General features: G+C 49.1%; 1 protein-coding gene across 7 annotated transcripts in view; it reads left to right on the top strand.

The window, feature by feature from the left end:
• The window catches only part of PPFIA1 (PTPRF interacting protein alpha 1), an 85,155-nt gene that overhangs the window by 29,998 nt on the left and 34,139 nt on the right, over nt 1–21,018 (top strand). For 4 of the 7 annotated variants that reach the window (XM_081062081.1, XM_081062079.1, XM_081062075.1 and 1 more), the window contains exons 3-15: nt 4,225–4,326; nt 4,669–4,833; nt 5,252–5,326; nt 5,691–5,792; nt 6,022–6,243; nt 8,488–8,634; nt 9,995–10,129; nt 11,321–11,395; nt 11,711–11,794; nt 13,837–13,968; nt 15,273–15,335; nt 16,352–16,431; nt 19,069–19,204. In XM_081062081.1, coding sequence (XP_080918207.1) covers nt 4,225–4,326; nt 4,669–4,833; nt 5,252–5,326; nt 5,691–5,792; nt 6,022–6,243; nt 8,488–8,634; nt 9,995–10,129; nt 11,321–11,395; nt 11,711–11,794; nt 13,837–13,968; nt 15,273–15,335; nt 16,352–16,431; nt 19,069–19,204 — 1,518 coding nt within the window. The remainder of the gene's footprint in view (nt 1–4,224; nt 4,327–4,668; nt 4,834–5,251; nt 5,327–5,690; nt 5,793–6,021; nt 6,244–8,487; nt 8,635–9,994; nt 10,130–11,320; nt 11,396–11,710; nt 11,795–13,836; nt 13,969–15,272; nt 15,336–16,351; nt 16,432–19,068; nt 19,205–21,018) is intronic. The other 3 variants (XM_081062080.1, XM_081062078.1, XM_081062076.1) reach the window with 1 other exon arrangement.

Below are 21,018 nucleotides of genomic sequence, written 5' to 3'. Positions count from 1 at the left end.
CTCCGCACTGCCAGCCTCGCTGTCCTTCCTGCACACGGTCCTGCCCCCACCGCTCACACCGTCTCCCTGAGCACACGCCTTCAGGCTTTTGTGCAGATGACCGGTTCCTCTTCGGAATACACCCTAGGGGCCATCTCCTTGGGCGAATCTGGGTCAGCGCGCCCACCTCCGCTCCCCTGGCAGCACCTCCCCGGCGCACTGACCATCCCGGGGTCATGGCCGGCTTGTCTGGCTGCCCTGTGGGAGCGCCCCGAGGGAGGCCAGGCTCGCCTCGGCTTCAGCTGGACTGCTTGTGCAGCCGTTGCTCGAATGAATTGACTTCAGTCAGGATGGCAGCATAAACTGATGCTTTGCCGCATCTCTTTTCCACACACAGCAGTGAAAGATAAAATTTAAAGAGAAGCAAATACACCAAAACATAGAGCCAGACCCTGAAAAGAGAAGGAAAACAGAGCCCTTCAGGACAGAAACAAGAGGACCGTGGTAAGCGGGCGTTGGTTAGGCTCCGTAGGTCCGCGGATAAGGCCTAACGTGTTCAGTGCAGGTAGAACTCCCTCTTTGAAGCTGGGGTTGGAGGAGTGTCCCTCGCCTAAGGCCACTGTCCCCCATACATTGGGGCTTTCTGGGAAGTGTGGGCCTGGGGAGGCCAGGACACACCGCCGAGGTGGCAGCAGGAGCCCTGAGTCCCCGTGAGAACCTAGTTCTGGCCCGAGGCCTTGGGGGGTGACCGTGGGACACTAGGAGGGGGAGTGCCAACCACAGAACCCAGTCAGGAAGAGCCGGCAGCCTGGCCCCACCACCTGGAGATTGGTCACACGGGGCCGTCCCCCAGGGTGCAGTCCTCACCTCACAGAACGTTTACCGGTCAGTCTGCTCCTTGTGTATAGTCTGGGGCAGCTGTCAGTGTAAGCATTCAAACGAGCAAGGCATCGTAAAACAGGACAGACAGAAGGAGACGAGCAGGAAGGCCTGACACAAACAATCTGAAATCTAGTGAATGAGAAAGATACTGGCCAGAATGATGAACTTGGGACTGGACATAATCAGTGAATTGGCAATTTCTTCATAAAACTGACTCAGATGGCAGCTCCAGGGGGACAGAGGGATCAGATAAATCAGGCCCTGAATGCCGGCAAGCCTGGGGCCAGCACCCCTGCCACCCCCGTCCCGTGCATAATAACTGCCTTTCCACGTAGGCTAGTTGGAGTCAGTTTTCTTTCACCTGCAACAGACACTAGTTTCTGATACGAGGTCTCCGTAATGAGATGCCAGTCTGTGGTTAATGTTCGGCATTAAGTGCGGACGTCACCGCGTTATTTACCAGAGGAGATGCGTCGGGGAGAGTTCAGTATGATTAATATTGTCACACAGGAAAGAAGTCTCTGAAAGGCAGGAAAGAAAATGCATTGGATGGGAGAACACGGAAAGGAGATGTCGCCTGGCAGCTTCCCACCCGGGAAGCCCATTTCTGAATGCTGCCTGCCTGGGCTCTGAAGGTGTTTCACACATGACAGAATCTTTGTCAGGTTTTAGACACACTTGGATTATTTCAATTAGTGTTACTGGAATCTATTTGTGTTTGCAGGTCTGCATTGAAATCCTGGAGCAAAGAGTTGTCCTTATTCTTGAGCTAATCTTATGCTCTCGGGAGCAGCTTTGTCTCCAAAGAGCTGTGTGTGTGTGTAAATTGTGGTAAAATACAGTTGATCCCTGAACAACACAGGAGTTGGGGTGCCGACCACCCTCACAGTTCAATCTACAGTTGACTACAGTCAGCCCTTGAACAACAAGGTTTGAACTGGACGGGTCAGGTGAAATAGTCCACACATGAGCGGACCTGCGCAGTTCAAACCATGTTGTTTGGCAGTCAGCTGTATCCATAACATAAGTTATCCTTTAAAACGGTGTATTGAGTGGCTGCGTGACCCCATCAGCCTGTGACGCGGCTCCCCAGGGAACAGCTCTGGGCATGGCCAGTTACCCTGGGTGACAGTGACAGACACTGCACTGGTAGGGCTCTCCCACTCATTCGCTGACCACACCCACTGTTAAACCCCACTGATTGCCAGCCACGTGCTCTACTGTTTTCAACAATGCCCTGGGGTACACATTTCTATACAAAGAATCCTGCTCAGGAGTTGTAGCCGAGGTAAGTGCTGGATATTTGTTCTGATCCTGGAAGGGTCCCCGGAGCTGCTTTCCTCTGGGGTTCTTTCCTGCAGACTGGCCAGCCTGCAGTGTAGACCGCATCCTCTTTTGGTCAGTGAGTTTCCTCCCAGCTGCCCTGCCCCGCTGCCTCCACTGTTCCTGAGAGCGCGTCCTTAGCGTCCCCTTGGCCCTGAAGTCGGTTCCTTTGGGAAGAGATCAGGCGCTTCTCTGAACCAAGGCTCTGGAGCTGGGGTAGGGACAAGGGCCAGCTCCTCTGAGTGACAGCCCTGCTCTAGGAGCTGAGCCCTTCGTGAGGGTAGGGGTGGGCAACAGCAGCAGCTGGGGGTCCTCTGCAGCCGGGGAACCACTGCCTTAGGGAGCAGGGGTGGGACAATCATTACTCCAGAGCTTCCATTTCTTGATGGAGTTGGGTTACCCAGCGAGCCCCCACCTCTCCACCAGGGGTCCAAGAAGACACCTGCTGCTGTCCTGCTCCTCCGAGGAAGAGACCCTCTGGCTGGGTTCTGGAGAGGGGACCCAGGGGGCCCTGTGTTCTTGTTGGGGGGGAGGTGAGGGGAACCTGTTCTGGGCTGCAGCCTCTTCCTCTGCAGTAAACCCCACTTGCTAGAGGTGTGGTGCGGGTGGGTGGGGACGGAGCGGTCTTGGTTCAAATACCACAGACTTTTACCCTCTCATCAGACTGCACAGATTTTCTTGAATAGCTGTTTCTTCATTTGTTGTTTGCTCTTAGGATAGTCAGAGGCTTTGAATAGTTGTGAGGTTTTTAAAATGTAGTTTTCACCAGTTTCACTGGGGTTAGCCGAGCTCCTCATGCTGTCAGCTGGAAGTTCATCACCCACAATCGAGGATTCCTGAGGAGGAAATACTAGTTTAGAAGAGAAATTCGATGAAGTGACCATTAGCTTCCTCTATCCGTGACAGTGTTTTCAAGTGTCCTTTAAGATCTCTGTAAATTATCTGCTTCCCCCAAAATGAGAACATTCAAGGAAAAATAACGTATTTGAATTGTACTCTTTTCCACTGCTGCTTTTGATCACCATGGCTAAGTATTCCAATATTGTAATGGCTCAGGTAGGCTTTTTTGAGCTGGCCTCGGAAAGGCAGATTCTGATAAGTGGTGTAATTTCTGTGGTAAAGTTAACTTGGGCTTGCAAAGGATTAATTTACGAATGAACTTTAATACACCACCTGTTTATAAATTGATTTTCTAGAATTACCTACATCAGCCACTTTTCTTATTTTGAATGTCAGATTATTTATGAAGTGTACCTTTATCCCTTCCTTTGTCCTTTGAAGAGGAAAACTTAAAATATAGTGAAACGGTGGCAGATAATTTTAATCATTTCAGAAGGGTTTTTTGCCATTGAAAACTGACAGGAGGCAGGAGAACAAGTCCATTTCCTGTGACGCAGCTCATGGTCATGTTCACGTGCGGGCGGTCACGTTGCAGTTAGAACTAACCCAGAGTGGGTTCTCTTCTCAGTGATGTCCTCTGGAGGCTTTCCCACTTGGCTAAAGAAATAAGTCTTCTCAAGCTTCCCCTTTCTACAGAAGGCTTACCAGCATTTGTGAAAAGCCCGTTTTTAGTTGACTTTGAACCAATTACTCAGGCTAACAGATTGGCCTTGGCGTACCAGCAGCCTTTTCCCGGGGGCCCCCCATAGCCTTGCGGTCCTCCCCCGAAGAGAATCAGCTTAGTCAGAAAAGGAGATTGGGTACAGGGGCTGTGGCCTTCTAGGACTCTTAATTTGCTCTCTCCAGTGGTTCTAGGTCACATGTCTGCTAGTCAGTTAAAAACGTCTTTATCCACTTGGTGTCAGGATCCATGTTCAGAAGAAAGCCTAGAACTTCCCTGGATCCTGGGAAGGCGGGCTGGCCATGTGTCAGGGCTCAGGTGGCAGGGGCAGGTGGTCTGAATTAAGGGAGCAGGTGGTGGCTCGCCCTCCTTTCTCTGCAGGGTCAGAGGCCCCTACGGCCGCGTTTGCCTTTGTGTCAGGGCGGAAGAGGCCTGATGAGAGTCTGTCCTGAGGGACCTTTCTCTGTTCTGTTTTCTAGGAGTTCGCAGCACTTACTAAAGAACTCAATGTGTGCCGGGAACAGCTTCTTGAAAGGGAAGAAGAAATTGCTGAACTGAAAGCAGAAAGAAACAACACCAGGGTTAGTTGGTGCATTCTTGTCGTTTGTGTTTCCTCGGGGTCACTGTTGGGGTCAGTGTTGCCGGCCGTCTTTAAACTCAAGACACCATCCACTCTGCTTTTAAACCCATTTGCAGCGTGTTCCCACTCACTCGACTGTGACTGATCAGTTGAGCGTTCTCATACCTTGCTTGAAATTCATGATGAGAATGAATGACATTTTAACATTTAGGGGTGGGTTCTCAAACTTTAGAATGAAAGGGAGTCAGACTGCTCTCAGCGTGAGATGGAAGGGAGTTGTTTGCCCCAGATTCCCATGTGCAAGGGAAAGTGTCTCGTAAACGTGTTCTCCCTTTCCTTGCAGCTGCTGCTAGAACATTTGGAATGCCTCGTGTCCAGGCACGAGCGGTCTCTCAGGATGACAGTGGTAAAGAGGCAGGCGCAGTCCCCAGCGGGCGTGTCCAGTGAGGTGGAAGTACTGAAAGCTCTCAAGTCGTTATTCGAGCACCACAAAGCTCTGGATGAAAAGGTGCTGGCGCCACGTAGTCACTCTGGATTGGAACACGTGCCGTGTTGTTAGGCGGGCGTCAAGTTTGTTGGTGCAGCTTTAGTTTACTTTTAGTAGCTTTTTGAATTCTTATAAAGAAGTTTTTCCTGTAAGGAGACAGGGTTCTGTATAGGTAAAAGTAGTAGTTGGCATAAATGTCTTGAAATTTATTATATTCTGTAAATTGATTTGTCATTGAGCATTGGGTGATATAATTTATTTAGGGGGAAGATTGTTCTCAAACTTCAGATTTAAAGCTATGAACAAGCACGTTTTCTTGACACTAACATCAATGAAAGACAGTGAGGTCTTCTATTTTATTACACTGGTAGTATATTAGGATAGCTGTACGGTAAGAATTAAGTAAATACATATACAGACTCATCCCTTTTATTTTCAGGTGAGAGAGCGGTTACGAGTAGCACTTGAAAGGTGTAGTTTGTTAGAAGAAGAATTAGGTGCCACACACAAAGAGGTAAGCTCAATAAATCATCATACAGTTTGAATTGAGGGTTTTTAATTTTATCCGTTAATTAAAAAATAATTATGAAGGCTGTAGTAGTGGATTATCAGCTGTTATTTGTCTTTCTGATGTAGGACACACTCTGCTGGGTCATTTTAATGACCAGTAAACTAGACTTTCATTTGCAAGTTGCAGAATCTCTTAAGTCCCCATTTGTCCAATAGATAATAAATTCTGATTTTAATAACCTGGTTATATTCAGGATGGATAACATCACTATATAGATTCTTATTATGCTATGTTTACAGTTGTGTTTTTCCAAAAGGAGTTTTGCTGTCTTATTTCTTGACTCTCATACTCGACTTTTTGGTTTTAGCTAATGATTCTTAAAGAACAGAATAATCAGAAAAAAACATTGACAGATGGGGTGCTGGACATAAACCATGAACAAGAAAACACGCCGAGCACGAATGGAAAGGCAAGTCCTTTGGCCTTCTCTTCATCTTTTTCTAACTCCTGTGTCTGCAGTCCACGTGCGTGACTGTTTGGGAAACTTGCCTCCGCCTGTTTGGACCTCGAGTGGTCGTGACTGTGTGTGTGTGTCATCCAACAGATTGCACCAATTAAGTTTGATTCTCCCTGTTTCCCAGAAGTGCCTTGTTTCCTAGCCCCCCAAACAGCTGTTTAAGAATGTGTTTCCCCATCAGAGATCTTCGGATGGTTCGTTAAGCCACGAGGAAGACCTCGCCAAGGTCATCGAGCTACAGGAGGTCATCGCTAAGCAGTCACGGGAGCAGAGCCAGATGAAGGAGCGTCTGGCCGCGCTCTCCGGTCGTGTGACCGAGCTGGAGGAAGACCTGGATACCGCCAGGAAAGACCTCATCAAATCTGAGGAAGTGAACACAAAACTGCAGCGAGATGTTCGTGAAGTGAGTGAGAAGAGCAGCTGCAGCGCTGTCACTGAGTTGAATGTTTGGGGTGTTTTGGTCTGATGGTTTCGCTCATTTTGTCCCTGACTCCCTCAGTTGCTTTCAACCTTTGCGTGATCGTGTAAGTAGCAGCAAAATGGAATAGTGCTGTGAGACTGACAGGCCACCTCCCATTTTGTGGCGCAGTCTCCCTTTCCCAAGGTCTTTAAAGGTGGAGACCTGGTCCTGCTGGTGCCTCAGACTAGCGGCCACAGAATGGACAATGCAGCCACCTTTCCAGCTGAACTGCTGTGTGACTGTCACGCCCTCTCTGCTTTGTGGATTCCTCGTTCCTACGAGTTCTTGGCTGTCTGAGTTTACCCTTCGTATGCTCAGATTTCCGTCTCCTGCACACTTAAGTAAGGCAGTGTTGACATCTGTTGTCTGCTAGTTCAGTTAAAGTGGTGTGACCACCATCCATTGATCATTCAGGGAGCGAGCGTCATTGGCGGTCATCTGGTCTTCTGACGTCCTACTCCTTGCAGGAGTAATGATATTGAATATCGGTGGTCACACAAACAGTGGAGTGGAGTTTGCTCACTCTTGGGTTGTCAGGATCATGCTGGGGGGAAAATGTAGAAATACACTCATTTTTGGCACACGACGTGTATGTATAAGGATGTAGGAGGAACTCTGTAACTGTCATAAAAACCAATGACAGCTGATACTTTTCTGTGGCGCTTCCTCCTGTCGCTTTAACCTGTCCACTGTAAACAAAAGACCCCCAATGCCCTCCCCCTTGAGACCATGTCAGACAGAACCTCTCAGGAAGACCCTTTCAGACCTTGAGTGTGTACGTGGACCAGGTGTGCTTTTTGTTTAGTAGGTCGGTGGGGCTGATTTGTGTAAGAATTCAAAACCAAGCACAGTATTTGCATATATAGTAAAACCTGTTTAGTTACATGATTCTTTGGCAAGAGGAGGTTATTTATATGCCGAAGTTTAATATGCAGAGAATTTTGAAATTCTTATTCTAAGACCCATTACTATTTTTTTTTGGCGTCAGAACACAAAGCACCCAGTTAAACTTGAATTTCAGGGAAACGACAGATTTTTTTTTATTTTTTTTTAGTATAAGTATGTCCCAAATATTGCATGAGATACACTACAGAATTACTTGTTGTTTATCCGAAATGCAACCGTAACTTCGCAGGTTTAATTTCTTTTTTAGTTTTTTTTATAGTTTTTAATTAGTTTCAAGTGTACAAAATAATGTACTAGTTAGATATTTATACTCCTCACAAAGTGATAAAGGACCCATCACTTTTAATATTAAGACTCCGCTAGCATTAGTTACTTAGTAAACAGAGAGGTACCTAAACAAACTGCTCAGGTGGGGACAGGAGGTGCACTTGCCCTGGTTTCAGTGTTTGATACTATGTGACATAATTTTGTTCCGTAGAATTTATAACTTTAATTCCGCAGAATCAGGCTTTAGGAGGTCGTTAAATCAACTTTGACTTCTGTTTCCATTGTTAGTATTATCACTTTAATTTTGTGGTAATTGGATAAGATTTCATCCAACTGTTATCCAAGAAAAAGACACTGGGGTTCCACTGTTGTGTCCCTTGAGGGGCCACGCCCAGTCCTGTGTGACTCTGCTTGTATCGTGAGGCCAAGAGTGGCATCTTTGTTGCAAAGACCTTCACCTGGAATTCTAGCAGCGCTGGGATATTTTATTATACACAGTTTTTGAAATACCGTTGTACCTCGGTTTTCCAACGTCTCCGTTGACGAACACTTCAGTTTACCAACGCCGTAAACCCAGAAGTGAATGCTCCAGTTTTTGAACACGCCTCGGAAGTCAAACATGTCACGCGGCTTCCGCTGAGTGCAAGATCCTGAGGCCTGGCTGTCGGCTGTTTACCAACGTTTCAGAACTCGAACGGTCTTCTGGACCGGATCACGTTGGAAAACCGAGGTACCACTGTACTATGTAGAAGAGGCTAAGCTTGGTTAACTATGGCCAGACATAGTATTAAGACAGATGAATCTTTGCTAATAGTATTTAGGTGCATATTTACATGCGAGGCAGGTGTGTTTCATTCACACTGGAGAACATTGGCATCTCTATGAACGTAGTTTTGGGAACACTAATTTTATATTGGATTTGAAAATTAGGATTTAGTCCAGTTTTTTCTCTCTTACGTATACTAAAGTGTTCTGTGTTATTTACCTTTTTTCCCTCTGAAATACCTAATGTAGGCCATGGCCCAGAAGGAAGACATGGAGGAGAGAATCACTACCCTTGAGAAACGCTACCTCGCAGCACAGCGTGAAGCCACCTCTGTGCACGACCTTAATGATAAACTTGAAAATGAAATTGCTAATAAAGACTCCATGCATCGACAGGTAGTGGTTCTTATGGAATTTTGTCAGGCTTTTACTAATACAGTTAAAGACCTTTTTCCTGTGATTTTCATGGTGGAAATCAAGTCCAAATGTAAAGTTTTTATGATGTTAAAAGGTTACGTTTGAAAGTGTGGGTTACTTCAATGGACAAGTTTGAATCATGCAGGATTTCCTATAACCATTTTATGGAGCTACACTCCTTGATTCTTTCTTGTGTTTTGTTTTAACTGAAACGTTAATTGGTTGCTTGTCAACTTTTTTACCAAGTGAGCAGAGAGTAGCAGAGAACTTCAAGGCAGTTGGTTGGCTAATTGTTAATAGCTGAGCTCAGTGTAATTAGAGAAAAACGCAGAAACACAGTCTGTGGTAAGCCATCGCTGCTGCTCTTTCTCTGCCGTCTCAGCTAATCCCAAGTTAAGTGGGAAAACCAAATCCGGCTTCTTGAAAATGCAGTGAGTTTGTCTGTTAGGTTATAGAGTATATCATTAGGCCCAAAAGAAAAATGAAAAATAAAATAGTAGGAAGCTATTATAAATTATGTTGTAGAAGGATATTTAAGAGCAGGTAAGATACGCACAGTAATGATGTTAAAAGGCAGATCACAAACTACTACTTACAACATTTTCTGAGGGGTTTAAGGCGTAGCATGTTGTATGACATTTATACACAGAGTTATATGCACACAGGAACAAGGAGAAAGCTGCATATAAACAAATGCTAACCTCTCAGGAGCCTGAACTTACAGATGATTTCTAAATTTTCCTTAAAAACAATCTTTTGGCTACATTTTCTACATTGAAGTTGTTTCAGAGTAAGGATTTTTTTTTTTTTAAATAATCACACATTTACAAAAATAACTGGAGTGGCATTTGATGAGGCACACTCTTGGAAGGTCAGTTTTTCAGAGGAGATGGGAGCCGTGGTTTGGCTCCCTTCTGTGAGGATGGGTCTGATTACCTTTAAGAAGGGTTAGTGCTAAAAAAAAAAAAAAAAGAAAAAAGAAAAAAAAAAGAAGCGTTAGTGCTGAGCCTTTCTTTCCTGAACTTGTCGATAAGAATGAGTCAACTCCTACAGAAAATGGATTTTCTCTAATGTACAGGAACTTTTCTTTGGAAATCTTCTTTAAAAATATTTAGGAAAAGCAAACACTGTGGCAGGAGGTGTTTTGCACACTGACATCAGGCCCAAGAAATTGGGTGTGTCCTCACAGGGAGAAAAGTGTCGCGGGGAGCTGCCGCCCGCCCGAACAGCAGTGCTTCCCGCGGAACTAATTTCAGTGTCTGCATGGAGATTTTGTTCTAATTTATTAAAAACAGAAACAGCTGCATTTGCTACAGTTGATGCTGTGCTTTCTTCACAGACTGAGGATAAAAACCGGCAGCTACAAGAACGGCTCGAGCTGGCGGAGCAGAAGTTGCAGCAGACTCTGCGGAAAGCGGAGACACTCCCTGAGGTGGAGGCTGAGCTGGCCCAGAGGGTGGCGGCGCTCTCCAAGGTGCTGCCCGGGGTCCCCTCGGGCAACGCATGGGGTTGTGGCGGCGGCGGTGGTGGTGGTGGTGGTGGCGGTGGTGGCGGCGGCGGTGGTGCTGGTGGTGGTGGCGGCGGTGGTGGTGCTGGTGGTGCTGGTGGTGGCGGTGGCGGCGGTGGTGGTGGTGGCGGTGGTGGTGGCGGTGGCGGCGGTGGCGGCGGCGGTGGTGGTGGTTTGTTGGTGGACCTTGTTGATCCGTGTTCTTGTGTCTGCTCGCCTAATCCATGAAATAGCTCAGCCTTCTAAAAGTGTCATTCTGTTTGAGATTGGTGCACTTTTTAAATGTCAGGCATTACCCTCTTTGTTGTCCCTAAATTAATTTCCCTCCAGTATGTCAGATCTGTTCTGTTTGTCCCCAGTGTGCTTAATCTAAGAGTCACTGCTTCTTACTGTGTTTCCCCCAAAATAAGACCGGATCTTACATTAATTCTTGCTCCAAAAGACACATTAGGGCTTATGTTCAGGAGCTGTCATCCTGAAAAATCATGCTAGGGCTAATTTTCTGGTTAGGTCTTATTTTCGGGGGAACACGGTAGAGTTAAGTCAGCAACTCAAAGCAAAAACTAGAAGCTTTGTGTAAAAGAAGGATAGTTTTTCTCAGAAATAGGAAAAGACCGTTCTCTTCTCGAGACAATCGAAGTAAATTCGTAATAAACAGATTTTAAAGTAATTTATTCATTCACTTGTTTAAAAAAAATATTGGTCGGACACGTGCAACACACAGTGCTGGACTCCTTGTGCCCCCCGTGCAGGCGGCGGCCTACAGGTGACCAGGCGTTTTAGAATGATTGGGATTGGCTGGTGTGCACGGGAGGTGGCACACAGCCACAGCCAGCCAGCCTTCCTGGGCTTAGCAGCCGCAGCCCTGCAATGCCAGTCGGCGCCAGCCAGACAAAGGAGCGTGCCCCAGGCCGGGGAGCCCCTGGGGGCACCTCTGCCACTTGACCTGGCTCAGATCAGTGAGCCTAGGGCAGGAACAGACCGCTCTCATGCAGGCTGACGTTGGTCGGTCGGATGGTACAGCTGCCCCGACCTTCCTTAGAGCTGGCTCCTTGCTGACAGCAGTGACAGAGCCTCTCGTCTTCCGTCGTGATCTGCGTTTAAAGTCTCGGTTTCTTTTCTCCCTGGCATCTCTCCTGTCCCTGGTTGGCCTTGTAGTCTGACCTTTTGTCTTCTGGAAGCTCTGCTGCTAAGGAAGCTAAACTGTGCGAGCTCACTTCCCAGCTTAGGAAGGTAGACCGCGCCCATGGCTGTTGTGCGCTTGCCGCTTCCGCTCTCCGTGGACTGAGGCTGGGGGACATGGGAAGACACGGACACCGGGCACGGGGCGGGGCAAGCACACTCGCACCAAGCTCATCACCCGCACCAGCCATGCCCCAGACCACCCACACGAGAGGGCGTGCGCCCGAGGCCACAGAGGACGTTGGCCGTGTGACCAGCGTGGCCGGAAGCGGCCCCGCGAGCATGTTGTGCATGTCCCACCCGGCAGTGCGCATGCGCTCCGCGGGCGTGCGGTGGTGGCTGAACTTACACTGTGTTTGCTGACAGGCGGAGGAGAGACACGGCAACATTGAGGAGAGGCTACGCCAAATGGAGGCGCAGCTGGAGGAAAAGAATCAGGAACTGCAGCGGGTATGTGACGTGGAACCGGGCTCAGGGGCGGGGCCGGGCGGGGCGCCACCTTCGTTTCTGCGCTTCTGCCGACTGGTTCCCCCATTCCCGCCACCCGTGTGAGCGCGTAGTGCATGGCGGAATCTGGCTGCGTTCCAATAAAACTTTATTTACTGCTGGTAGGTGCACCCACCGCACTCACAGTCTCATGTGACCATCGATGGCAGGGGGAGAAGTTGGTGTGTGTGGGCAGTGCTGCAGGGTCCCCACCTGGGTCCCCACCTCCAAGGAGTCTGCTTGCTGCTCTGACTAGCCCGTCGGGTGCTGCACCAGGTGCAGGGCGGACCTTACCGGCGCCCTTCAGACAAACCTGAGGTGCTGGCCTGGGGTCCCCCTGAAACCAGAGTAAGGCACATGACCCAAGATGTTGAGTCTGCTTGCTTAGGATATGACACTGAAGTCCCCAATCCAGGTCACAGGCCTGCCCGTGCTCCCAAAACACCGCATTATTACTCCAGACATGAAGGTATTTGTGGGGACGGATGGATATTCCCGAGCAAGGGGACAAGTGCCGTTGAGCTGTGGTAGAAGCAGCATGGACAGCGTGGCGGTGGACGGTCGTGTCAGGGGAGAGCTGAGTTTCCCTGAAGAGTCGGTCAGATGTCAGTGTAGCACATCCAGGAATCAGCGAGCGGCAGTCCAGGTCTAGCTGGCACCACCCTGACAATGTTAGTTCAAGGCCATCGGATTTTGTTTTCACCAGAAACCTATATTCTTGGCCACGAACTGCTAAGCATCGAACGTGAGCTTCCCGGAAGTGAAGTCCCCTGCCTGCCAGCGCACGCACCACGTGCACACTCACCTCTTAGAGAATCGGATGGTGGCTATTTAGGGTGCGCTGTTACTTTCAGAACTGGCTTACAGTTTTGAAGGACAAGTGTTGAGAAGGATTCGGTTTGTAACTGAGGCAGTTCAGAGTAAACTTTTAAGTTGTTTTGCTTTAAAAATTCTCACATGCTAACGCCTCATTGTCTGGTGTGTGGGGTCTTCTCCAGATGGTAGTTGGGGTGTGTTGGGCACGATTCTGAGTGCTTTCTATTTACTCCTTACAACGCCATGAGAAAAGGGGGCTCTGGCATTCACACTTTACAGGTGAGGAAACCGAAGTGCAGGGATGACTACAGTGCCCAGTCCCACGGCGAATCCTCGTGGGCTTGCTCCTCCTGCCTGGGCTCCAGCACGCATCTCGGCCCCGGCCACGCTGCCCTCCACCCAGGAGGAGCCCCTGAGCACTGCCCACCACGCCCACCATCGCCAGCTGCGCTCAGGTCACCCACCCTGACGGGTGTGGCTGCCTGATAGCCCTGCCTGTCCTCTCCACTTGTCTTTTGTGTTCCTGCAGGATTGGGGACGAAAACTAGCTTTTTAATCCATGAAATTAATGGTAGTTTTGTAAAACATAGACTTACCAACTTTGTTTCTACATTTTAAAATGACTTGAGGTAATTATTTGTAACTTTTTAATGTAAATTTTCATTACAAAAAATTCAAGGGATGTAGGAGTATAAAGAAAAACAGGCGAAAGTCTTTGTTTCCACTGATTTTTTTTCCGAAGTGAACTTTTTTACCTTTTGCTTTGTGGGTTAAATTCTTCCTCCCACTCCGCGAATCCAGACCCAAGCTTCTATTTACACGTGGGGAAATTCCTCCACCAGCCTGTAGATAAGCTGATCCCCATAAAAATATGCTCGTTTCTCCGTGTAAGGCTGCCTCCTGGGTCCGCCTGCCTGTTACTGATGGGCGACGTTTCTGAGGCCCCATCAGTGTTCCTCTGAACAGAAGCAGTGGGACCTTCTCATTAGCGAGCTCTGGGAGACGTGTCCCAGCGTTTCCTTGCGCCCATGTCCATCCTGGTAACCGTGCAGAGTCCACTGTGACGGCAATGGGAGGAACGACCTAGGGAATGCCAGCACGTGCCACTCCCGGCATTCGCCCTTGGCACTTTGGAAGTGATTATCATGCCTTTGTTTGAAGCTGCTAAGGTTTTGTTTCTCTTATTTTAGGCAAGGCAGAGGGAAAAGATGAATGAAGAACACAATAAACGGTTGTCAGACACTGTTGACAAGCTTCTTTCAGAATCTAACGAGAGGCTTCAGCTTCACCTTAAGGAGAGGATGGCTGCCCTAGAAGATAAGGTGGGGTCCCGACATCACTGAAGCTTCCCCACCGCTAACAGACGTGGGGACCAGTGTACAGCAGTACTTAACCATTACAGAGAACAGGAAGTGTCCTTTAAAGTGGGAGAATACAGCTATTAGCCACTCACTGAATTGCCTTACCGTTTGTCATGCCCTGCACAGTTCATGTACACAGAAAATTATTTATCTTATTCTCTAGAACAGGAGTCAGTAAACTGTTCTCTAAAGGAGCAGGTAGTAAATGTTGATGACTGAAATAATTTCATGCTAATCAATAATGAACACAAAGTAGCCGTAGACAATATGTAAATGAATTGGTATGGCTGCGTTCACTAACATTTTATTTGCTGCGAGAGGCCGTGGGCCAGGTTTGGCCCACAGGCCCTCATTTGCCAGTCCCTGCCTAGAATCCTTTTGGGGGCCAACCCTCATCACCCCTTTGTTGGTTTTGTGTTGGAAGTTAATTTCTGTCTCATTTATAAACATAACATCATAGGAGTCTGGTGTAATAGAGAGGATGTAATCAACTGAAAACAAACCGCTTCACATTCCGTCTCTTGCCTTCTCTCTTTTCCTTTGGTTTGGAAAACGTCTCAGCCCAGACTTGTGCTCCTGTCATCATGGAATATTCTAGGTGTAACCAGAGAGCAGAGGTGGCCTAGAATCTGTATCAGAGAAGCTCGAATGGGGCCAGTGGGGTTGAGGTTCGATAAGACCTGGCATCACGGCACCAGTGTGCCTCGAGAGGAGGCCCAGAGCCTTCCCTGAGATGTTACCTGGGGTCATGCTCATTGAGGGAGACCAGTTGTCGCTATGATTTATACCACACGTTTACACAATGCCCATTATGAGAGGCATTATTAAGAGACCAACCACATAGCTCAGTTATCTCATGTCATCCTGGATCAGTGGGCCAACCTAACGTAGGAAGGAATATTTTTATCTGAGATTTGAATTATGCATTTGAAACTTGTGTCAGGTTTCCCAGTAACCAATGAATTGCAAGAGCTAGTACAAACCAGTTTAACTAATTAAAATGAACTTACACCATGAACTTAACATAACCTAACATTTTGAAAATCAATCAGAGAAGAAAATTTAGTATGTACAAATTATTATTACAAGTTATTCTGGCCTCATCGTCAGCATTTCCCTCTGGGAGTGTGGTACTGCCAGTACATTCATATGGTCCATTCCTTTCTTGAGGTGTACTTTTTATTTTAAACAGAAATGTAGCCATATGGTACTACGTGGAATGTTTTCAAGAGTCAACACTAAAGGACTATCTGTATCTTTTGCAGAATTCTCTATTACGAGAAGTTGAAAATGCAAAAAAGCAGTTAGAAGAAACTCAACATGATAAGGTATGTAAACCTCTGAATCATTTGGAAACCCGTTCCGAGCTGAGTCGAGTGGAGTTCATCGTTACTGTAATCACTAGAGATGCAGGGCAGAATCTGAGTTAGCCTTTCCTTACGCCTAGGCCGCGGCTGTAAGATTTCTAGCACTCCTGTGGATTTGGAGCATGGCGGTGTGTATGGTTCAGAGTTGTTATTCCTTTCTGGGTTCGTTTGAAATCTGAAACACTGACGAACCTTTCACGTAGTACAGTTCTGTCCAACAGAAAGAGAATATGAACCATGTAGGCAATCTGAAATTTTCTAGTAGCCACATTTTTAAACAGTAAAAAGAAACAGGTGCAATTAACTTTATTTAACCCGATGCAGTCAGAATGTTACTTTGTCGTGTAATTGATATAAAAATTAATGAGCTACTTGACAGTCTTTTTCTCATACTAAGTCTTTGCATTCCGTTGTGAGTTCTCCAGTCTCAGCACATCCCACCGTGGAGCGGCCCCCTTTGGGGTGCTCCATAGCTGCCTGTGGCCAGCGTCATCTGTATGGGACAGCGTGGACCCCCAGCTTTCTGGGTGACTTTAAAAGTGCTTGTCAGTCTTACTATTGATGTGCTCTGGACAGAGTGAAGTGGAGCATGCAGACGACATGAGTGTGTGCGTGTGCTCCATGTGAGACAAACGGCAGAGAGCGGTGCAGTGGAAAGGGAGCGTCGTTCACACCTCCCCCGCCCAAAAAAAAAGCTCTGCTTCCCTTTACACTTATCAGTTAGTGACTTGGTGTTTCTCCTCCGAAAGCTTCTGTGACTGAGACGTGTGTTTAGGATTAGGGCTTCTAAAGTGAGTTTGCAGCTCTGAGTGTTTCTGTTTAGGACTCCTGGAGAAAACTCTCTCAGAATTGAAATGTTTGGTATGTATAACTGCTAATTTAACCCACTGTGCTGAGGTTCAACACTTGAGCACACTTGATGCAAATAATTCTGAATCATGAGATAGCTGCACTGTATGTCATTTGCTGTTTTATAGGATCAGCTCGTACTAAACATCGAAGCTTTGAGGGCTGAGCTGGACCAGATGAGGCTAAGAGGTGCTCCCCTTCACCACGGGTACGATACTCACCAATGACCCATCCGTCTCGGCACCTAGCGTATGTGCACAGGGCATGTCCTGGGCCTGTGGGCAGTGTCACTGGACAGAGCTCATGGTCCGGCCCCAGGGGGTTTGGAGCTTCCTAGCAGGCGAGAGGCAGAGGATGTCACTCCAGAGGTCAGGTTTGGTACCTCTGACAGTGGGAGTCATGTCAGTGACAGAACCCAAAACACAGGAGGATGTTTGGAAGGTGGGCTGATCAGGTCATGGCTGGGTGTGTTCACTGAGGGATTGGCCGGGTGACGCGCCATGTACCTGGGAGTGACAGTCACATCCACAGGACACTGGGGTCACCAAGGGGGCGACTGCACCGCTGGGATGGGGGGGAGTCCCTGAAATCCGTGTGTTCGGTGCAATACTTACCCTTTTTTATATTTCTTAAGAGACTCTGAAGCTTAATGACGTGAAGTCATTTTAAAACCCATTGAAACATGACTGAGCTGGCTGCTGCGGGGGTGAACCACCTGGCTTTGAATGACTGCCCGGCATCCGGGTTTTCTTCTTACTCATCGTTACAGAGCAGTCATTCCCGTTAAGGCGTTTAAAGTCTTCTTTTGATTCTTTTTGGCAACTGGTCATCAAGTGGGAGTTAAACTTCAGCAAAAGTTATTTCCTGGTTAACTGGCGACGCTGACATTCGTGAGGCTGCAGGAAACAGAGTCCTGCTGGAAATAGCATTTAGGAGGAAGCTCGGGGCCTGTGCATTTGCGAACTTAGGGCACCAGGGAGGTCTTGGGGGTCTTAGGGCTGTCCCTACTGGGCCTACTTCTAGAAAACGAGACATCAGCGAAGATGGACACAGCGATGCAGAGCCAGGACTTTCCCTGTCTTTGGAACCACTGGGGTAGGACTTCACGGAAGAGCGTATTATGCTTCCAGAGAGGGACACGGCAGGCAAATCAGGACAAAGACCATTGATTTCCCCCTTAAGGTCATCGAAGGTGAAAGGCCAGTGTAATCAGCGTGGCAGAGGCAGGCCCTCTGCTAAGGGATTAAAGAAGATAAGATATGGGTTTGATTCGCCGGTAAATGGAGGAAGGAGCAGCGGACACAGTGTATATGACTCTCTGGGGAGTTTGAGTGAGGAAGGGAGCTGAGCCGGTGCGGGGAAAGTCACACATGGCTGTGTGGGCCGGAGAGGCGGGCACAGAGCAAAGGCTCTGCTTCAAGGAGCAATGAGATCTGCAGATCGCCGGTCAGGGGGCCTGGAAGAGCACTTGTGAGGAGTCAGAGTGGGAGCGGGTGGGGAGGCATGAAAAGCAGCCGGCCGAGCGAGCGCAGTTTACTTGGCATGACTTCACAGTGCACTCAGTCAGCTTGGTTTTCCGATCTTCTCCAGCAAAAATGATAGCCCAGCTTGAGGAGTGGACACAAGCTGATGGACGGGCTTCCATAAATAGATTGGTAGATTGGGCATGTAGTACAGAAAAGGGCCGAGGGTCTGGAAATGACTGGCTGCAGAGTGGCAGCGGGGTTGGGACGAAAGTAAGCCTGGAAAGGTATCAGAATTAGGAGGCATTTGTGGACTTCAGAGAATTCGTGAAGCTCCAAAATTACGTGCAGGAGTTGCTGTATGTGTAGCTTTCATCTGATTTTGAAATGCGTCATAGCCCCAAAGCCACTGCTACACGTGCTGCTGAAACAGACTGGACAGTTTCGTCAGGAATAAGGGAATAGAGGAAGTACAACGATAGCTGTGGTCGGAGGGAAATTCCAGACTGGGCTATTTTATAAACGAGTAATAAAATCGTATGCAGCACTTCAAAACGCCATTTCTCTATAGATTGTAGAGGTGTGTGAACCAGAAGTAGGTGAGTCGGCGTGTCACGCTGGCCCTGTGTGCAGATGGTGTGGACAAGCAGGAGGAGACCCTCTTTAACTGTTACCACATGCCTGAGTTTTATCGCCCCAGATCTTGAGGACTTCTGAAAATGAAGGCAGCCATCCTTGTTATCCAGAGAGCAGGGACCTGTTAGATTACGGGGCGGGGTGTGCCCACAGCCAAGGCGGGCCCCCTGCAGGGCCTTTTCTGAGGTGAACTGCTAATGGCTCCCCGCAGCGTCTCCATCGTGGGTGCTCCAGGCCCCGACCACGTGTTCTCTAGACTTCTTCAGCCAGGGCGTCTGTCTGTCAGTTTGCGTGCATGCAAATCGGCGCGTTTGCTGTTCAGAAACATGAAAGCAAGCTGCCAGATCAGTTTCTGTAAGCTCCAGCTGTGGTTCAAGGACTCCTGTGGCCTCAGATGGAGGGGCGTGGGGACCAGGCACACGGGGAAATCACAGCAGGTGAAGGCCGGAAGTGACATGTCGGTGTGCTTTCCTGTCAGCCAAGGAGGACTCCACCTGAGAGAGGGAGAGTTCTGAGATGGTCCCAGGCGGCTGGACTCCATCTCCTCTTCATGTCTGTAGCGTCCGCGTTGGTTTTCCTCCTGGTGGGGCTGGAGCAGTAAATGTTGGCAGGGACTGGAAGACATGCCCTCCGTGGTGACCTTTGTCTGTGAAATGATTTATTTCCCAAGTGGATTCGTTCTGGCTTGACTAACAAAGTTAGTTCACTTTTCTTCTAATAACGACTTTTTTTTTTCCATGTTTCAGGCGACCCCACTTGGGCAGTGTCCCGGATTTCAGGTTCCCCGTGGCCGACGGTCCCACAGATTCCTACAGCAGCAGTGCCGTGTTACGGCGCCCCCAGAAAGGCCGCCTGGCAGCGCTGCGAGATGAGCCTTCCAAGGCAAGGGCCTCCCTGCCTCCCCAGCCTCCCTGACCCCCCTGCCTCCCTGACCCCCCTGCCTCCCTGAGCCCCCTGCCTCCCCAGCCTCCCTGACCCCCCTGCCTCCCTGACCCCCCTACCTCTCTGACCCCCCTGCCTCCGTGACCCCCCTGCCTCTGACCCCCCTGCCTCCCTGACCCCCCTGCCTCCCTGACCCCCCTACCTCTCTGACCCCCCTGCCTCCCTGACCCCCCTACCTATCTGACCCCCCTGCCTCCGTGACCCCCCTGCCTCTGACCCCCCTGCCTCTGACCCCCCTGCCTCCCTGACCCCCCTGCCTCCCTGACCCCCCTGCCTCTCTGACCCCCCTGCCTCCCTGACCCCCCTACCTATCTGACCCCCCTGCCTCCGTGACCCCCCTGCCTCTGACCCCCCTGCCTCTCTGACCCCCCTGCCTCCCTGACCCCCCTGCCTACCTGACCCTTCTGCCTCCCAGACCCCCCTGCCTCCCTGACCCCCCTGCCTCCCTGACCCCCCTGCCTCTCTGACCCCCCTGCCTCTGACCCCCCTGCATCCCTGACCCCCCTGCCTACCTGACCCTTCTGCCTCCCAGACCCCCCTGCCTCCCTGACCCCCCTGCCTCTCTGACCCCCCTGCCTCTGACCCCCCTGCCTCCCTGACCCCCCTGCCTCCCTGACCCCCCTGCCTCTCTAACCTCCCTGCCTCCCCGACCTCCCTGGCCGGCACCTGCCCCACTACTCCTGTGAGCTGTAGGACTGTGCTACTGGTTTGGAATGAAAGTGCTGATAGTTTACTTTCTCTCTCTCCCCCTCCCATTTTCCTTCCTCTGGCTAAGCGTTTACTTTTAGAGTGTACTTTTTTAAAAAGTTTTTAAAGAATGGAAATTCTGATAAAATGTGACCTCTTAAACACAGCGCAGTGCTAACGAGTACAGCTTTGAAGTAGTAATTAAGAATAAGTGAGGGCCGGCTGGGTGGCTCAGGTGAATGGAGCGCCGTGCTCTTAATGCTGAGGTTGCCGGTTCCATTCCCACATGGGCCAGTGAGCTGTGCCCTCTACAGCTAAGATTGTGAACAACAGCTCTCCCAGCGAGCAGCCGAGGTTGACGTGAGCTGCCATGTACTGCCGCGGGCTGCTGTGTGCTGCCATGAGTGGCCGGTGGGCAGTGTGAGTGGCTGGCAGCCGGCGAGAGCTGCCATGAGTTGCTGTGAGTGGCTGACCAACGACCAGCGACCCACTGCCTCAGCCGGGGCAGCACAAGGCTCATAACACCAGCATGGGCCAGGGAGTTGTGTCCTACACGACTAGACTGAGAAACAGCGGCTTGTACTGGAGTACGGGAAAGGGGAGGCAAAAGAAAGTGGGGGGCGAGTAAGTGAATACAGGAGCAGTTGACCATGACCAAGACAGGTGTGAACTGTGGAGGTCCACGTATACGTGGGCGTTCTCAGCTTGTGGACAGACGACATGAACTTACGGTAGCAATGAATACGCACAGGGCCGTAAATGGACTTTCTCTTCCTTCTGATTTTCTTAACAACATTTTCTTTTCTCTAGCCTACTTACAACATACAGGCTATGTGCTAATCGACAGTTTGTGTTATAGTAAGGCTTCTGGTCAACATTAGAGTACTAGTAATTAAGTCAAAAGTCATATGTCGACGTTTGACTTCTCAGACGTCCCTAACCCCCATGTCGTTCAAGGATCAGCAGTATTCATCTTTCAGTGAAAAGAATTCACACTTGGAAGTTTAAGTACCATCATACTTTTGTCTATTTAACAGCATGTGTTTTTATATACACTTCCATATCGT

The sequence above is a fragment of the Rhinolophus hipposideros genome (genome assembly GCF_964194185.1).
Source record: "Rhinolophus hipposideros genome assembly, chromosome: 10".
Taxonomy (NCBI): domain Eukaryota; kingdom Metazoa; phylum Chordata; class Mammalia; order Chiroptera; family Rhinolophidae; genus Rhinolophus; species Rhinolophus hipposideros.
The sequence above is the reverse complement of the archived record's forward strand: the minus strand, read 5'-3'. Positions and strand labels throughout refer to the sequence as shown.